General features: G+C 44.8%; 1 protein-coding gene across 1 annotated transcript in view; it reads right to left on the reverse strand.

The window, feature by feature from the left end:
• Window positions 1-13,233, reverse strand: part of SGSM1 (small G protein signaling modulator 1) — a 331,551-nt gene that overhangs the window by 105,466 nt on the left and 212,852 nt on the right. The window contains exon 9 of the mRNA XM_077295680.1: window positions 5,331-5,455. Within this exon, the coding sequence (XP_077151795.1) occupies window positions 5,331-5,455 (125 nt within the window). The remainder of the gene's footprint in view (window positions 1-5,330; window positions 5,456-13,233) is intronic.

A 13,233-nucleotide genomic window follows, 5' to 3' on the forward strand; every position in this document is an offset into this window, starting at 1 on the left:
AGGGTGGGAGGATGGGGGAGCCATGCATACAGGGTGGGAGGATGGGGGAGCCGAGCCATGCATACAGGATGGCAGGATGGGGGAGCCATGCATACAGGGTGGGAGGATGGGGGAGCCGAGCCATGCATACAGGATGGGAGGATGGGGGAGCCATGCATACAGGGTGGGAGGATGGGGGAGCCATGCATACAGGGTGGGAGTAAGGGGGAGCCATGCATACAGGGTGGGAGGATGATGGAGACGTCATGCATACAGGGTGGGAGGATGATGGAGGAGTCATGCATACAGGGTGGGGGGATGGGGGAGCCATGCATACAGGATGGGAGGATGGGGGAGCCATGCATACAGGATGGGAAGATGGGGAGCCGAGCCATGCATACAAGATTGGAGGATGGGGGAGCGGAGCCATGCATACAGGACGGGGGAGCCGAGCCATGCATACAAGATGGGGGAGCCATGCATACAGGATGGGGGGGCCATGCACACAAGATGGGAGGATGAGGGAGCCGAGCCATGCATACAGGATGGGAGGATGGGGGCATATATGAGGAAACAGTACTGGGGAATGGGGGGCATATATGAGGAAACAATACGGGGGATGGGTGCAGACAGTATGGGGAGCGAACGGGGGAATGTATGTGGACACAGTATGGGTAGCGATGTGAAAAATGGATGTGGACAGAGTACGGGGAGTGAGGGTGATGGGATGTGTGCAGACACAGTATGGGGAGTCATGTGAACAGCCAGTATAGAAAGTGAGGGGGTAAATATATGAGGAGACAGTATGGTGAACAGGGGGGATGTGAGAGGAGACAGTATAAGGAGGGAGGGGAATAGTGTGAGGAGACCGTATGGGGGCAGAAAAGTGAGTGGGCACAGAATAGAAACTGAGTAGTGGGGTTGTAGCATGGGGACAGTGTAAGGGCACAGCCAGGAGGGGACAGTATACCAAGGAGGGGGAGTGTGATGAGAGAGTACAGTATAAATACTGGGCCCTATAGGGGTACACAGTGTGAGAGGACAGTGTGAAGAGGGGGCCGGTATGGAAAGGAGAGGTCAGTGTGAAGAGCATGTACCATAAGAGGGACAATGTGGGGGTCATATTTTATGCAGACAATATAGTGAGGGGCAATTTTGTATTCAGGAGCATTATAATGACACTTGTATCTTTAAGGGCATCATGTGGAGATTTTCTGCAAAAGAGGGGAGAAGATGGAAGTCTGCAGAGACGGCTGTGGATGAGAAAACTCATCATGGGATCTGGAAAAGATGAAGAAAAGAAGAACGGCTCCAGAGACAACATCATCTATAAGTTACCTGGATGTAAATGTTATTTGTGATACTGACTAACTCTCATGTTTTTATTTATGTTAGGAGCATTAAAGGGGATGTCCAGGTTTGTAATGAGTCTGCAGTCATTCTTGGTGACTGCAGACTTCTGAATTCTCACAGTGCGCTCTGCACGCTGTCAGGATTCTGTCGTGCTGGCGATTTACATACATGCAGTCATGTGCTGACTAGACATGTGTGGCCTCACTCAATGAAAATGAACTGAGTGAGGCCGGGCACGTCTAGTCGGAATGTGGTCAGAAGTATACAAATCGCATACTTGTGCTGACATGAATGTCCACCCGCAAGGGAGAATCCTTAAAGTGTGCAGTGCATTATTTGTGAGAATTCAGAATCCTGCGATGTCAGGATTCAGCTCTGCAGGTTCCAGTAGTCGTCACATGGACACTTCGCTCATATGTGGTCATACTTGTGGTCGTGTGACATCGAGCTTCTCTTCTGCTTCTCTGTTTTTCACTGAACATTGAGAGCATGAGAGAGAGGAGCTCGTGGGTACATGACTAAGTGTGCAAATCGCTTATGTCCTTGGGAAGGGGGCACCAAAGTGAATTCTTGCCCCTGGTGCCAGAAACCCTAGATACAACTCTGCCGGTATGCTACTGCGAGCGGCAACTACGGGGTCCGGTGGAGGGATGTCTGTGCACAGTGCAGCACAGGCAGTGAGGCAGGGACTGAGGGTGTGCACAGAGAGACAATGGAGACCCGGAGACTGCCCGTCGCAGTGTACGCCTTAGCCTGGAGCCCTCATTATCATAGGAATATGTCAGTTAATTAACTGTTTTTCTAAAGCTTTATAGTGTAGTTTTAGGTCAGAGAGGGATGGTTAGGGATGAGCTAGCAAGGTGCAGGGACAGGTAGTGATAGCTACTTGCGGACATGTGCGGCACTAGCGGTTTTGCACTTGCGGTGAGACAAAAAACACTGCTAGCAATGTTTTTTTCCATTGCTGCAAGTACCGCATTTGCAGGATCGAGGCAAAACCGCAAGTGCCGAACATGTCCGCAAGTCCCATAGGGAATGAATGAGGCCGAACGTAGTTGCCGTAAGTGATCCGTTACACAGCAGATGCGGAAAAACTGCCGGATCTGCTGCAAAAGGCTACGTTCACATCAGCGATCTTTGCCAAAGTCACTGCTGATAGGGTCATACTCACCAATGCGGGAGGCAGCACTAAAAGTGCCTAGGGCAGCAGAAATTCTAAATACGGCCCTGCTGGTTGGTATATTTTTATACACTACTATTCCCCTCTGACCCTGGGTGTAGGGAGGGAACAGACTAAGGGCAGATTCAGGATTTCCGCATAGTACGTGGCCCCGATGTCTTCATCATAAGAAGTAATCCGGCAAGCAGGGATAGCTAGGGCGCCACCTAGAACTTGGTACAGGGTAGTCATGAGACCTGATTTTTTCCACACACTACAGAAAGATATAATTTAAGAAGAAAAGTATTGTGGCACACCTCGGAATCACTGAATTCAGGATTTTCATTCAGTCCCAATACCACAGAGGTATAAAACAAGGCACTTAGCCATGCAGTCTGTGTTCTCCATTATTTGTGATCAAACGGCTTGTTCTATGGTCATGTTTAAGTTTGTACACACATTGAGTATTTGGTGCAGAGATTTCTGCATCTCTTGGTAACATAAAAGAAACACATTTTTGCCACATTTTTGACATGCGTGTTTAACGTTCAAATTTTTCCCCACTGATTAGTGTGGGTGAAATCTTCTCAATTCTTTTAGCATTTTTGATGATTTAAATCTGCACAAAATCTACAAATCAAAAATAAGCAACGTGTGCAAGAGACTTCCGGATTCTCACTCACTTTGCTGGTATCAGGAAACTTCAGGTTTTGAGACAAAGCTGCACAGAACAAAAAACTCAGAAAAAAATACACAACAAAAATGCAATATGTGCAGTCAGCCTAATAGTATGTCACTGGTGTAATGAGTCAGTTCATTTCTTCCCTCCTAAATACTCCATGATTTACTGAAAGTGGCATTATTGAAAAATGGAAGCAATTAGAAACCACATCAACTCAGCCACAAAGTGAAGACTGCGTTTTTTGGGGGACAAGTTGTACTTTTGAACGACATCATTGGTTTTAGCATGTAGTGTACTAGAAAACGGGAAAATTGCAAAAAAAAAAGTGCAATCTCACTCATGTTTTTTGCTTGGCTTTTTTGCCAGGTTCACTAAATGCTAAAACTGACCTGCCATTGTGATTCTCTCCAGGTCATCATGGGTTCATAAAACCAAACATGTCTAGGTTATTTTTTATCAAAGTGGTAAAAAAAAAATTCCAAACTTTGCTAAAACAAAAATTAAAAATTGCGCAATTTTCCGATACCCGTAGCGTTTTTCGTGATCTGGGGTTGGGTGATGGCTTATTTTTTTGTGTTCCGAGCTGATGTTTTAATTATACCATTTCAGTGCAGATACGTTCTTTTGATCGCGTCGACCAATAAAACGTAATTCTGGAGTTTCAATTTTTTTTTTATAGCTATGCTGTTTAGCGATCAGGTTAATGCTTTTTTTTATTGATAGATGGGGCAATTCTGAATGCGGCGATAGCAAGTATGTGTAGGTTTGATTTTTTTTTTTATTGTTTTATTTTGAATGGGATGAAAGGGGGGTGATTTAAACTTATATATTTTTTGTATTTTTTTCAAAAAAAATTTTTCTTTTGCCATTCTTCAATAGCCTCCATGTGAGGCTAGAAGCTGGCACAACTCGATCGCCTCTGCTACATAGGAGCGATGCTCAGATCGCTCCTATGTAGTAGAATTGCTGCATTGCTATGAGCGTCGATCACAGGGTGGCGCTCACAGTAATAAGGCATCAACAACCATAAAGGTCTTCAATAGACCTCTGGTTGTCATGCTGAAGCATCGCTGACCCCTGATCACGTGACGGGGGTCAGTGATGCGCTCATTTCTGGCCCGATGGCTGGAAGCGCTAGTTAGATGCCGCTGTCAGCGCTTGACAGCGGCATTTAACTAGCTAATAGCGGCGGGTGGATTGCGATTCCACCGCCGGAGCCCGCATCAAAGCAGGAGTTCTGACCTCAGACGTACTATCCCGTCCGAGGTCAGAAAGGGGTTAAAGAAAAATAATTCACACATTTAGATCCTGTATAAATTTTAAGTTTTGGCTGCAATGATGCCATAAGAATCACGGTCTAACAAGCTTATATGGCTAACTGCGCTTATTTATCATCTGTGCTAGTTCATGTCCCTTCTTTTCTGTTAAGCTGCTGGGTACCTGTGTTGCAGATGACACGTGAGTGCTACAGTCCTGTTTTATTCCTGGTAATTTTGGTACCGCTAGATCACGGAACTATGGGGTTAATTGTTTGAGTTTTATTACTCCTGGAGAGCCCTAGGTAGGGCTATCAACAATTTAACCCTTGGGCCTCTGACCTTCACAGACAGTCAATACGTTCTGTTTACATGGTCTATTGCCCTGGTCCTTGCTCTTGTTGCGTCTCCTGATTTATTCAATTTTCTGATCTCTGCTTATATTCTGTCCACCTTCTTGTATTCTGATTTTATCCTTGATGTGATCTCTTGGTATTGACTACCTTTCTTGCCTTTGTTGCTCTTTCGACCAGCAGCCCTTCGGTGGAAGCAATCCAGTGGATCCCATTGTACTGCTAGATCCCTGTACAGGGTTGGGTTTAAAGGGTGAAGGCTGTGGTTCTGGAGCTTGCCCGCTGGAGTGGCTCGTGCCAAGTCTGTCTGAGGTAGCCTTTTTGAGCCTGTGGCCTCTGACAGACGTAACAACTTGCCTGTCAAATGTAAATATTATCCATGATAGGAATGTGACGTGGCATGATTAGTAATAGAAAATATACAATTTTGCATTGCACAGTTGGAATGCACTGTGTAAATATAGCATAACTCACATTTACTGTTACTAAAGTAAAGTTACAAAAGTTCATAACAACATCATAATAAAATCATTAAAAAATGTACGCACCTTTTCTCATAATCTAAGTCACCAACTGAGCCATTCATAAGTTGGTTAGGGGTCCATTTTAAGGTCATTGTATCCGCAGTTTGATGAAGAGACAAATATCCAGGGATTGCTTCCATATCATCTCTCTAAGGAAATGAATTAAGGTATTCAGACTGAACGTTACTTTGTTTCTCGTCAAACAATAAAGGGAATCTGTCACCAAGCTTTTGTTACCTAATCTGAGAGCAGTATAATGAAGTAGCAGAGACCCTTATTCCAGCGTTGTGTAACTTACTGGGCTGCTTAGTGTAGCTTGGAAAAATCCGAAATTCTCACTAAAGGACTACTTGGCTTGCTGCCAGGTAGTCCAATCCCGCCCCCATTACAGTTTGGCAGCAAATCTGCTTATGCATCGAGTACACAGAAAGCTGCCAATCAGTGCTGTGGGTGGGGTTATAAAGAGCTCAGCACTCAGAACTGGTAGATCTGCAGAAGTAAAAACGGTTTTTTAAGTGCTCAGTGCAGATACACTGCTGAAGTCAAAGTCTATGCCTTTACAGCATGCTGCTCTCAGATGGGGTAGCATTTCTAGTATGAAACACGTTTGTTATAATTTCCAGCTTTCTCAAGAACTGGAGTGAAAACCCAACGAGTTTTTCAAATCTCAAACAAAAAAAAATATATTTTTCTATTTAATAGAGACACAGTGTTCACTGTTGTCCGAGGGACGTGAGTGGCAGTGCAGCATAGTCTTTTTTTTACTTGAAAAGGGATTAGAGCAGTATCTGCCCACTGTCAAGAATAGCATTTCCAGAAATAAAGCAGATTCTTGTTCTTTAATTTTAGGTAACCATTTCAATATGACAAAAAAACACAATATTAGGCTGGTTTCACATTTGCGTTTGTTGCCGCAGCATTTGTACCGCATATAAACGCATGCGTCGTGTATTCCTATATTTATCATTAAAAACGCATGCGTTTTTTTTTGTTCGCGTTTTGCCGCATTTGACGACGCATGCGTCGTCTCGTCGTTTGTGGCTTGGTGCGGAAATGCAAAATGTAGTAATTTCTAGAGGCGTCTATTTGCCGCCTGGAAACGCATGCGGTCGATTGCGCAAGGATTGCGACAAAAAAATGCATTGCTGTCTATGTAAACGCATGCGTTTTTAAGCACATGCGTTTTGTTGCGTTTTTGAACACATGCGTTTCAATTGAGAAAAACATGTCTAGACACTGATAAGCCACCCCCCACCATCAAGGTGATAAAAGGGAGGGTGTGGACAGTTGCAGGTCACTTCTCACCAGACTCTGAAGCAGACGGGACACAGACAGGCTACATCTTGGAGGAAAACAAGACCCTGAACAATGTGAGTATATCCTAGCCAATGCCTTCATTTTCTATTTTCTGTCTCTACATGTCCTAATTTCTGCCATTTCTTTCTTTCTACATGCATCAGAATGTCTTCTTCGGATTCTTCATCTGGTGAGGAGTTTCGGCCAGGACAGTCGGAAGTGGAGCATGTCAGTGAGGTGAGTACTTGCCTCGTCAGATTGGTAAGTATTCACTGTCACATCGACACATGTGACAATTTTTTTTTTCTCTTTTTTAGAGCTCTTCTACTGCGGCAGAGACAGGGCAGGAGCAGCGGAGTCAAGGTCCGGTGGCAAGACGGCAGCGGTACGTATACAAGGCTGACTGTCCTCAGTGTAATATTCTTGAATCTTCCTTTCTTTCTACTTGTATTTCTTTACTTTTTTCTTCTGGAATCCTTTTGTATGTTGACTTTCCTATTCATGCCATTTCTCAGCATCTTTTTTTCTTTCTTTTCCTTATGTTAAGTGAGCAAACTTTAATGACTTTCTTTAGTTTTTAGGTTTCACAACGGGAGGATGACCTAATCGAGAATGACCTCCTTATCACCCTGGTCCAGGAGCGAGTCACGTTGTGGGACACCCGGGACCCACTGCACTCGAACAACATCACGATCCGGCGGTTATGGAATGAGGTGGCCCAAGCGATGTGGGATGGCTGGGATAACGCCCCGACACGGGTCCGAGCTGCATTTGGTAAGTATTGCACTGCAGTGTGAAGCAGCAGAGACCTTGGCCGTGCTCACTCGACTGTGTGTGATGAAAGAAACTCTCAGGAGTTTCTCTCATCACACACAGTTGTGTGAGCACGGCCGAAAGTCCTTTTTCTGACCACAATTTTTTTTTAACAGTATCCAAAGTCAAAACACGTTGGCGTTCGATGAAGGACCGCTTCAACAAGGACCTGCGTCAAGAGAGCCGTGTTCCCAGTGGTTCAGGAGCAAGGATCAGACGCTACAAATACCATCGAGTACTGTCATTTTTAAGACTGGTCCTTGCCCAGAGAACGTAAGTATTTATCACGTGCATTAGGTTGTATTGTATTGCCATAATCTGTATTTTTACATTCCACAGGATTTTGTGTCTGGTAAATTTTTGATAGTAATTTTCTTTTTCCACAGCACATACAGCACTACTGTTGGCCCAGGTTCTGGAGCGGTCCTTCATCCGACAGCCACGGACCCGTCCCAGCCATCAAGCAGCGCAGCAGCAAGTGGGCCTTCCACACTAACTGGAGACCAGGGAGCTGGTCCATCAGGTCTTCCCCTTTCACAGTCCTCTTCCACTGCCCCCTTTTTTTGGGGCTCCTCCCGGCAGTGGCAGAGGGCTTCGGACAGGTCACTCATGCCCGAGTTTTTGCACTTGAGCTCGGTTTTACACGAAGCAATCAAGGCTTTGGGTGACCGAATGGATGTTTCACATAACCTCTTGAATGCACGTATCCAGGTGGTCAGCAAAAGCCTTGATCAAGTGAAAGCCGACCTCCAGAGACCAGCACATCATTTTTTTAATCAAATTGAGCAGGGCATGTCGGAACACCTTACTCCTGATCTCCAGCTGAGTGTCATGCAGGCCTGCAATGCTGCTTACGTGCAGGCTATGCAGCAGAGTCGGTATTTCCAGCAGACAGTTGGGGCATATCCACCTGTGCCTTCACTGTCACGATTGTCCTCAATGCCGACCTCTGCTGCATCCCACTGCACGGCCACCTCAATTCCTTCCACAGCCGGACACCACTACAGCACCACCACCATGCCGAGTGCAGTTGGACATCCAACCGCCACCACCATGACATCCGCTGCTCCTGCTTGGACCTCCTCCACTGACACCACGATGCAGCAGGACCCTGGCATGGCCTTCCGTACCGCCACCTCCACGATGCAGCAGGACCCTGGCATGGCCTTCCGTACCGCCACCTCCACGATGCAGCAGGACCCTGGCATGGCCTTCCGTACCGCCACCTCCACGATGCAGCAGGACCCTGGCATGGCCTTCCGCTCTACAAGCGCTATGGACTCTGGCATGGCTGCACGCTCTACGAGCGCTATGGGCTCTGGCATGGCTGCATGCTCTACGAGCGCTATGGACTCTGGCATGGCTGCACACTCTACGAGCGCTATGGACTCTGGCATGGCTGCATGCTCTACAAGCACTATGGACTCTGGCATGGCTGCATGATCTACGAGCACTATGGACTCTGACACAGTGCAGCCGGACCCTGATAGGTCACCCGCCACCACGCCACGCCATATGAGCCCACCAAGACCTCCTACAACCAGGCAAACCAAAAAAAAAACAGAAAAAAAAAAAACAGAGGACTTTTAGCATTCCTCCCCCTTCACCTCCCAATGTGTCTGTAATGTCAGGTTTGTCTCACCCTTCCAGTGCGTCTCAAGTTTCTCATTTGTCAAGCCTCATCCCCGAACTTCCAGACCCTTATAGTTTCATTGCCCCTTCTCCTGCCACCTCTGCATCGTCCACGGTTAGCCAGGCCTCAGTTCTTCACACCCCCCGTTTACATCACTCTACCCCAGGCCGGCGCAGTAAAAAATAATTTTTTGAGTTGTTAACAAAATAAAAAAAGTTTGATTTACCACAATTATGTTTGGTTTACTGTGTCTTCTGCCGCCAGTAACACACACCGTGCGCCAAGAAACTTCGCCACACACTTACTTTTTGGGCCACATCAGATCTCCACTAGTTAAAAATAAAAAGACTGCAGCTTTGTGTGTCTTTAGTATACAGATATGAGGTGGCCCAAAAAATATTACATGTATCTCCATAATCTCTTTTTGTCTGTGCCTAGTGTGGCAGTCTGAAGAGAAAATGGTGGCAATACAGTGCAGACCTCTACTGAACAGGTCAGGTGTCAAAAAACTCATTAGTTATGACAACTGACCTGTTGAGTAGAGAACTGCCTTGTATAACCACCATTTTCTCTTCTTATATTACACACAACTTGAGTTACAATGGTGCACAGGTGTCAGAAATAGTGAATTCATGAGCCTGTATATGTTTATCATGAATTCATTATTTCTGACACCTGACTTGATGACTATAGATAGTGTGACAGTGATTGTCTCTTCAGTTTGTGTCCAATGGATACAGGAGAAGAGAATCATGACGCAATGACGTCAACAAGCTTACCAATAAAGCAACATGGCTGCCATTACTAGCAGTATGTGGCCAGTGTTTTATATCAGTATTTGTAAGCCAAAACAAGGAGTGGAACAATTAGAGGTAAATTATATTAACATAATAACTAGCACCTATGCTTTTATCACCCACTCCTGATTTTGGATTACAAAAACTGATATTAAATACAGATCAAATACTGCCAGTTTTAGGACAGCCTTGGTTTGGAGAGGAAAAAGATAGGAGACATGGTCAACACAACCAAAAGTAAAGTTTATTAATGAGAAATATTATTATCATTGTAGAAAATTACTGGTACAGATGTAATTACAACAGGACATTTACACAACATTGTCCTGCCATGACACACGTCCAATATCTGGATCAAAAAAGGCAGCAAATTGGTCCCACATGTGACCAACGGCTGCAGTTGACCGCAGCGGGTGATGCTGGAAATCGGGCAGTGGGTGTGCAACTAGTTCATCCAGTTCAATGTTGGGTTGCTCCTTAACCATTATATAATTGTGCAGAACGGCACAGGCTTTGACCACCTCGTCGACTGTTTCCACTTTTAGATTTATGGCTGATGCAAGAATGCGCCATTTAGTGACCAGAATGCCAAAGGTACACTCTACTGTTCTTCGGGCCCTGGTCAGTCTGTAGTTAAAGATCCTTCTAGTGTGGTTCAAGTCCCGACTGGAATAGGGCTTCAGTAGGTTTTCACACATCTGAAAGGCCTCATCCCCAACCATAACAAATGGCATCGGTGGACCTTGAGTGTTGGGGAGAGGTTGTGGCGGTGGAAAATCGAAATTTTTGCCATACACACGGCGGCCCATATCCGAGTTCTTGAAAGTCTGGGAATCGTTGCCACGGCCAAAAGCTCCAATGTCCATGGCGATGAAGCGACACTTCGCATCGGCTATTGCCATGAGCACAACAGAAAAATATTTTTTGTAATTTAAGTACTCCGATCCTGTTCTGGCTGGTTTGATAATGCGAATGTGCTTTCCATCCACCGCTCCTAAACAGTTGTGGAAATCACACACACTCCAGAATTGTTCCGCAATTTCAAGCCACATGTCCACGGTGGGTAGGGGTATAAACTCATCCCGGAGTACATTCCACAAAGCCCGGCAGGTGTCCACAACTATTCCGGACAGGGTGGATATTCCAAGCCGGTATTGGAAGTGGAGGGATGATAAACTCTCTCCGGTTGCCAGAAATCTGGAAGAAAAACACACACAAAAAACATTACAATCTATTCTTTTTATGGTGTGGTTACGCTAAAGAAAGAAAGGAAAATATCCAATAAATACATGTCAGAAAACACTAAATTTGGACTGTCATTGGTTTAGATTTTGCAAAAGAAGAAACGGACAGCACCACAGCAATTGTGACAGAACAGCTTACGTGTTTATTCTGCTATCTGCAACGTTTCGGTCCTGAGACCTTTATCAAGCATCAGGGATCCCCTGGTGTGGACGGGCACCCTGTTGTCCATAGAGACGTTATTGATTTAGGGTGCGGCCTGACTTCCAATTTTTTATTTTTGGTTTAGATTTTGAACGTACCTTAATGTAACCAGCAGATGTTCCTCCGGTGGAATCGCTCTACGGAGCTGGGTGTCCTGTCACCGTATGGCTCCTTGGACACGAGAAAGCAAATCCCGGAACGAGTCTTGCAACATCCTGGTGTATTCCTGGAATTTCTCCGGGTTGGCATTAAGCTCGGCATAGAGCGTGTGATAGGCTCCACGGCTCTCACGTAGTTCGATAATGGGGTGCCTCCAAAAACGCCTACGTTGTCTCCTCCTCCATCTTTTGCGATTTCTGTCTTGCTCCCAAGCAAAAGCACAGGCAAGAAACAGATTGAAGCTGAAATCCAGGTTGAAATAAAAGCTCTCCATGCGAAGATCCATCATGACACAGGATACAGTAGCAAACTGTTAAAATTTCAGTAGCCCTAGGGTCTATATATAGAGATCTCATAATACACGCCCTCTGTAGTCCCATTGGCGGTGTCTGGTTATCTAGATTTTTCTGTGAAATTTCTCATCATGCGCACCAAAAATGCAAACGCAGGAAAAAACGCATGTAAACGCGTACAAACGCGGCGTTTTTTTAACCGCATGCGACAACGCATGCGTCTAAAAAACGCTGCGTTTGTACGCGTTTATATGCGTTTTTTCCACCACTTGCGGATGCGTTTTAAACGCTGCGGATTTAAACGCAAATGTGAAACTAGCCTAACAGCCACTGAAAGAGTAACCATAGTTTTAATTTTTTATTTCATAAATCAATAGTACACATGAAAATAAACAACTTTGTAATATATATTTTATCAGAAAAATTTGCTTCTTTCTCTGCCAAAAATGGATCACTTATTATCAAAATTCTCAATTCTGAGGAAAAATCTGTATTCAGTGAAGACAGACTTTCCCATTACTTAGACAGGAAATGGAAGTTGCTATGGATACAATTCTATGTAGTGGGAGGGAGGAGCTAAAGACAGAGCTCCTCCCTCCTCACTACATAGAAGCCGCCATCTCCTATGTCTATTAAAACATTCACAGGAAATCTTGAAAATAATTTCAGCTGGGAGCATGTTCATTATCAAGGCACCATGGTCCCCTATTAATAATTATACTGCAAACATAAAAGAAGATACTCCCTCTCTGCAAAATTCAATAAGCTGGACAGAATGGAGTGCTGACTTCAAGATATCTAATGAAATATCGTAACTGTTATTAAAAAAGATTTATATATACAGTAGTAATATGCAATAAAAAGAAGTGAACATAAAGAAGATATAATATCCCTGGGAATAACAATCAAACGCAAATACTAGTAAGTTCTTAGGTGCCAAAAAAAGGTTTTTAACCAATCATAGGAAAAAAGGGGAAGGTTCAAGGTGCATAGTAGTCTGACTCTCCTATCTTATAATCCCCATATATTAGTAACCTAGCAGCAAAAATATCAACAAAGTGCACATGCATATAAGTAACAACTGAGAAATAACCCATTATAAGAAGCAAGCGCAAAATCCTAGGGGACAGCCCTGATGTGCGTTTTGCATTTGCTTTCTCAAAGGGGTATGTTTGATATTTATCAAAGTCGTCCGTGAAGGCAAAATAAGCTAGAGGCAAGCCAGGTAAATTTGATGGAGTAGCCAGAGGTCGAGTGGGGAGCAGCCATTTCTCATGACAGTACTGACCCCAACACAGTACTTCTTCGGATCTCCAATCCAGAACAAGCTCAGGAACATAAGATGGGACAGACCTGGTAGCACATAAAATAAAATTTTCTCCCAGTGCAACATTCCTACCCAAAGTCCCACAAGCTTGAAAAGGGAGAAAACAGCTTCGGATAGAGGTCTCCCATCCACGGATGATACCACCAATGGACTCTGAAGGCTT

The sequence above is a fragment of the Ranitomeya variabilis genome, chromosome 1 (assembly GCF_051348905.1).
Source record: "Ranitomeya variabilis isolate aRanVar5 chromosome 1, aRanVar5.hap1, whole genome shotgun sequence".
Classification (NCBI taxonomy): domain Eukaryota; kingdom Metazoa; phylum Chordata; class Amphibia; order Anura; family Dendrobatidae; genus Ranitomeya; species Ranitomeya variabilis.